At 35.4% G+C, this 7,130-nt stretch overlaps 1 protein-coding gene across 1 annotated transcript in view; it reads right to left on the reverse strand.

Moving 5' to 3' along the window:
- LOC123515691 (SUZ domain-containing protein 1-like) overlaps positions 1 to 861 on the reverse strand; it is a 7,970-nt gene extending 7,109 nt beyond the window's left edge. The window contains exon 1 of the mRNA XM_045274519.1: positions 707 to 861. Coding sequence (XP_045130454.1) covers positions 707 to 766 — 60 coding nt within the window. The 5' untranslated portion in view covers positions 767 to 861. The remainder of the gene's footprint in view (positions 1 to 706) is intronic.
- Between the last annotated feature and the right edge of the window lie 6,269 nt (positions 862 to 7,130).

Here is a 7,130-nt window from a genome sequence, read left to right on the forward strand (position 1 = left end):
ATTCCCTAGCCACCCTCTGACACACTGCCACCCTAACACACTCTCCTTGACACCCTGGTTCCCTGACACACCCTCCTAGATACCCTGGCCCCCTGACACACCCTCCTGCCACCCTGGCCCCTGACACACCCTCCTTTACACCCTGGCCACCTGACACCTTTCCTGACACACTGCCACCCCTGACACACACTCCCTGACACCCTGGCCCCATGATACACCCTCCTGACACACAGACCCTAAAACAACCCTTTACAAGCCCCCGTCACCCTAAAACCTCCCTTAAACCACCTTATGTGTCTTCACCCTACTCAAAACCCTTAAAATCACCCTATATAACCCCATCTCTGTCCCTGATCACCCTAAAAATGACCTAAGTATCCCCCTTCACCCTAAAATCACCCTTAAAAATCTTAATCACCTTAAAATGACTCTAAACTTGATATTCACCCTGGTTATTCTAGTCACCCTAGCCAACCCTTAACCTAATCACCCTAAAGGGCCCTAGTAACCCTAATCACCCTAAATACACCCTTAAAGTCACCCGTCACCCTAAATACACCCCGTTGTGGCCCCAGTGAGGGAGACTGCCCGCTTATTTTCCCCTTATTTCACCCCTTTACAGCCCCCCTTGAGCCCCCCCACGGCCCCCCTTCCCCCCGTGTAAGCCCCCCAGTGGTCCCAGTATACCGGTAAAGGGTGAACGTACCGGGTTTTCGTCAATTTCCTCCCAGTTATCAAGGAGATCCTCGTCCTGCTCGGCGGCCATTGTTGTTGTTGTTGTCTTGAGCCAAAGTGAAGGTGGACTTGCGTGTTTAGTCTTATTTTATATACTTTTTAGGGTTTCTAGTGTGTTTTGTTTGCTGAAAGTGTTGTTTTTATTTTTTTATTTTTTTATTTTTTTATTTATTTATTTATTTATTTTTTTTTTTTTGTTTAATGGATATTGTGTTTCCTCTTGTCTTTCTTGATTGTCTTCTTTTTTTTGTGTGTTTTGTCTTCCATTGTTACCATATTTGTGCTTCCCATGATTTATGCTACAATTTTTCACATTCACGTGCTCCACTAAATAGAAAATGGACTTACTTCGCATTTTCCCATTTATGGAATTTTTGTCATATTTCATTACTTAGTCAGAGTTACCGGTACTATCGCTATGCTTCTACTGAATAGTCAAGAAGTTCGCCTCATTTTATAACGATCTGCAGCGATCCTTAATTTATTCTCTCTTTCTAGCTCTTTTCACTCAGGACATACATACACACACACACACACACACACACACACACACACACACACATATTAACATGTTATTTATACTCGCAAATTGATCTGATATCGACGCTACACACACACACACACACACACACAGAGAGAGAGAGAGAGAGAGAGAGAGAGAGAGAACAGTTAATACCAAATCACACCCACACACCAGCCGCCCAAATCTGCCATCCACCAGTCGCCCACACACACACACACACGCACACGTACACACACACGCACACGTACACACACTTTATCGGATTGTACCTTTGAAAACAACATCATACCATACCACAGTATGCGACACCACCACCACACCACACCACACCACACACCAGCTAGGGTATCCTAAATCCTTGCGCCGCCCTCTCCCCCACCCATCCACCGCCCGCCCCTGACTTCCTCCTATAGCTCCACCCATCCTGACCGCTGACACTTCCAATGACACATAATGCGTATTATATCGGGTTTTTGATGTGTTTTTACGTGTTTTCGAGACTGAGGGTAGGAGGAGGTGCATGAGGAGGGAGTGGTGGGTAGGTAGAGGAGAGGGAGGGGAAGGGAAGAGGTGGAGCCAAGCAACAGAGGTGAAAAAATAACTATCTCGGCACCAGAGCAACATATGGTTTCTTTTTATTAATAGAGTTGGCATTGTTTTGATATCTGATTTGTTAATGGTAAGGCATGGCTAGTCTTAAAAAAATAATAACGTCGAGTCTAGCTGTGTTTTTTGTTTATCGAAATTTCAACATTAATGTCACTTGTAAAATATTTTTTTTTTAACTAGCACGCCTAGGATTGTTTTAGTGATTGATATAAAACTTTAAAAATATGAAAAACATGTTCCAAGTAATAATATTTAACAAAATCAAGTCTATCTATCAGTATTTTCCAATTTAACGTGATTATGATGCCGAATGCAAAAATACATATTTCTTTATACAGCAAGATATTCGTGCTTTCTTTATTTCTTTGGAAAGCAAATTTTTTACTATTTAGAAAAGATAATATAACTTTGTCTGGCTGTGTTTTTGCTCTCGATATTTTGATGTTTTGATGGTGCCGTTGGTGAAAATTACACTCACTTCAGTGGATCCTGCGCTCTTATTACTGTGCCCGGTCAGATTTTTATAATTTGTATGTTAGTTAAAGTTTTTGCCACGTCGGAAAACTTGGTACATTTCAGCCTGGGTGCCTTCTTTCTTCTTGCGATATTCAAAATGGTTTAAATTACGTAAATATCGTAAATATAGGACCCAAAGATCAACACCCCCACATTCTCCCTCCCGCTCTGCAAGTGAGGATTTAGCTGAACCATCTCGTGTTTCCAGACTCAGGGAATGAATGAAAGCCAGTATTAGCCTCGTGGGTAGATAAATGACCCCCAAAATGAGTTAAATAAGGGGAGGGTTATGTGCCCGTTCATCGCCTCCCCAAAGACAGCCTCGGAACACACACAAGCGGTCCCTCCTCCCTCCTCCATATTTACCTCAATTTCCAGGATTTACGCGCATGTCCAAGTATTTTTCCTTAACGAGATGAATGCAGTGTGTATGTATGTATACGTATGTGTGTGTGTGTGTGTGATTTATCTATGTGTGCATTTACTTGTATATTACAGGGTTCGAGTGTGTCATAGTAACCTTTATCCATATCTACGTGTGTGTGTGTGTGTGTGTGTGTGTGTGTGTGTGTGTGTGTGTGTGTGTGAGTGAGACCATTGCTATTCTATTTCAGCATATTAATAAACAATAGACAAGACATTTATCCTTTCTTTAAGCCAACTCTCGGTGACTGGCATTCTAAATGTGCCTTTTTTCATAACCTTGGCCAGCTTTCCTCACTTACATAAAAATGAATAAAACTACAGCACTGTCCTAATATAGACATCCCTCCAGCTCTCCTTATTTTCCCAGCTACTCTTTTTCACGCAGCTGATTGGACGTCACATATATGAAGCCACACTATTGGTCAACAAGGGAGAGAGAGAAAAAAACAATAGATAGAAAGAGAAATGGATGATAAATAGAGGAATAGGAGTAAATGGGAATGAAAACATAATAATGAATAAAGGAATAGGGGGAAATGATAATAAAACTGCAGATAGACAGAAAAACGGATAATGAGAAGGAGAAAATGATAAAAAAACTGTAGATAGGAAGGAAACTAGATAATGAATATAATGAATAAGAGAATGATAAAGAATAAGGGAATAGGAAATTAGAATGACAATATGATAACAAATAAGGGAATAGAAGGAAATGATAATAAAACAGCAGATACAAGAAAATGGATAACAAATATGAGAATACAAGAAAATGGTAATGAATGAATAAGGGAATAGGAGGAAATTGAAATGAGAAAATGTTAACGAATAAGGGAATAAGAGGAAATGGTAATAAAACAGCAGATACAAAATAGATAATGAATAGGGAAGAGGATAACACATTAAGAAAGAATAAGAGAAGTGAAAATATAACAAATAAGGGAATTGGAGGAGAGTGTGTGTGCATGTGTGTGTTGTTGACCAATAGTGTGACTTTGTATATGACACCAAATCAGCTGCGTGAAAGAGCTGTGAAGGGGAAGCTTGGAAATGAGGAAAGCTGAAGGGACATCTATATTAGGACATTAGCAAAATACAACTCTACTACTAATATTAGCTTGGGGGGATAAAAGAGACATGTGTTCCGTGACTTTGGGTTAATTTCTTTCTACTTGTTTAAGGGAACCACCACTCAAATGGGCCTTTTTTCTTTTTTTTTTTTTTTTTTTGTCCTTGGCTTAAAAATTATCACTTTAAAGATGCTGTATATCATAAAACTCTTAAAAATTCTCACTTAAAAATTCCGTATACCAAAAAAACACTTAAGAAACTCTTAACTATACTTATATGAAAAAAGAAAAAAAAAGTATATAAGAACCATTGCTAAGTTTCAAGTGTCACAAATAGATGAAAATACACCTCAGAATACACATACACTTGTCTTGGGGATTCAATAGGTAATACCAGGAAGGGTTGCCAGCATTATTTTATTTTATTCTGCAGAAGCTATTGTTACAGTCAAAATACATGAATTGGGGTAACTATATCAGAGTGAACTATACATGTCTCCCAGCACCGGTTTGCCTATCACAGCATGTTGATCAGAAATGGATTAGATAAAATAAAAAAAAATAAATACATACTTTCTTTTCTTAAGTAGATAATATAAATAAATAAATAAATAAAACATATCACTCTTTTCTAAATCAATGGAGTAAAGAAATAAAGAATATAAATCAAAGAACTATCTTTTTTTTAAGCCTTTTAAAAATCTGTATAAATGTATATCACTAATTTATCTTTAAGTTAGAAAAATACAACATACTATTATTTGTCTCTCTCATACAGTAAGAACACTTTATTGTAAGGTTTAGGATGGGAATTACTATGCATGTATTTATTCTATACTTAGAGCTGCAAAATACTTAAGACAAATTTAAGTTAGATATCAAAATAATCCTAAATTTATCTATATTTCTTAAGACGCACCACTTTCCAAATTTTAAGTTAAGTCTCATTGTTGGTTATTTTTCATCTATTATACATCAAAAGTAGTCCCTGAATGTTGCTAAATTTAAACATTATCTTAACGTCTTATCTATTGTTACATGTGTACCAAAAGCACTAAACATATTCCGTATACCAAAAAAAATGCTTTAAAATTATCACTTTAAAGATTCTGTATGCTGAAAACACTTTGAAAATTCTAACTTTAAAGGTTCTGTATAAAAAAAAAAAAAAAAAAAAAAAAGATTCTGTATACCATAAAATATTTAAAATTTCTAACTTTAAAAATTCTGTACATATATACCAACCCTTCCCCCAAAAAAAAAAAAAAAAAAAAATATATAAAACATTCTGTATACTAAAAACACTTAGAAATTCTCACTTTCAAGATTCTGTATACCACAAAACACTAGAAACTCTAAAATCACAAAATTACTGTAAATTTTAATCTATTCTTACACGCAAATAAGAAAAATAATAACAATAAATAAATGAATAATATATATATATATATAAAAAAAAAAAATAAATAAATTCCCTGAACCTTAAGTTAAATATAAAAATCATTACTAAGTTAAACCTCAAAATCAGTTTACATCTTAATTTCTACCTTATATAGTCAAACTCTTCAAACTTCAACATGTTATTCCCTGATTTATTTCCCTTATTCTATCTGTTAATCCTATCTTTTCCTTCTTATTTTCTTATCATTTAATCCTATTTTACTTATTATCATTACCTTTTATGAATCTTACCTGTCTCCTTTCTTTATCCTGTTTTTCTACCCATTCATCTCATCCAAAGTCAATTAATCCAAGCTATAATGTACATATTTCAACCCATTTAATTGATCAAATCCTTCATATTCTGTCTCTCATCCCTTCAATTCATCACTATTAACTTCTCACATCTTTAATCCTTTCATCTCATAAAAATAATTTAATCCAAGCTATACACTTTTCAGAAATATATAATGTACATATTTTAACTCATATAAACTGATCAAATCCTCTTTTTTTTTTTTTATCTTTAATACCTTCATCTCATCAAAAATCATTTAATCCAAGCTATACACTTTTAAAAAATCTATATTGCACATATTTCAATGCATATAACTGATCAAATCCTCTATATTAACTTGTTTCTTTCATCTTTAATCCCTTCATCTCATCAAAAATCAATTAATCCAAGCTCTGCACTATTAAAAACAAGTACAATTTATATTTCAACTCACATAACAGATCAAATCCTCTATATTCTGCCTCTCATCTTTAATCCCTACAATCCCACAAAAACAACTATTACAAGCCCTGCGCTATTCAAAAACCTACAAATTTCAACTCATAAGAGATCAAATCCTCTATATTCTGCCTCTCATCTTGAATCGCTCTGCACTATTTGAAAAAAGTATGCTGGACGTTTTTTTAATATTTTTGTAACCCTATTTAAGTGATCACAACCTTACACTGCATGCACACCTCAATGGAAGCTGTATATATTGCATAGTGACTCAGTGTTTTTGAGTGCGGGTGATAGAAGGACGCAAACTTATCATACTACACATATACTGAATACTGTGGGGGCTGTGGGCTGTGGGCTGTGGGGCTGTGGACTGTGGGGGTGTGATTCTCTTAACCCCTTCAGTACCAGGATGCATTTTTATATTCATTCTGCTTACTATTTGGCAATTTTATACAGCTTCAGATACTTATGTGGGGATTAAAATGAAGATTCTGGCTATTAATCTTCTGACATCCATAAACTATTCGTAGTGTAAATAAAATTGTCTAATCGTACACGAAACTCACATTCCCTTATTCATTCTGCTTACTATTTGGTGATTTTGTACAGCTTCAAAAATTTATGTAGGGATTAAAGTAGTGAAGACTTTCCATTAACCTTCCAACCTCCATAAACTCTTGCTAATGTCAATCAAATGGTTTAATCCTACACAAAACTCACATTTCCATATTCATTCTGCTAACTATTTGGCAATTTTATACAGCTTTAGAAACTTATGTGGGGATTAAAACAGTGAAGACTCAGGCCATTAATCTTCCAACCTCTATAAACTCTTTCTAATGTCAATAAAATCATCTAATCACACCAAAAATTCATGATAAAAATGCATTCCAGTACTGAAGGGGTTAACAAGGCATCATGACATAACACTTCCAACACTGCTAGGCACAAATGACACACCTGTTTGCCTAAGTAAATAAACTAGTGACGCTTCTTGGAATGTTTGCAATATCTCCTTTCATCACCGGACCATTGAAATATTGACAAAATCTTCTCTGTTTCTGAATGCTCTTTC

Source organism: Portunus trituberculatus, chromosome 5 (assembly GCF_017591435.1).
Source record: "Portunus trituberculatus isolate SZX2019 chromosome 5, ASM1759143v1, whole genome shotgun sequence".
In the NCBI taxonomy this organism is placed as follows: domain Eukaryota; kingdom Metazoa; phylum Arthropoda; class Malacostraca; order Decapoda; family Portunidae; genus Portunus; species Portunus trituberculatus.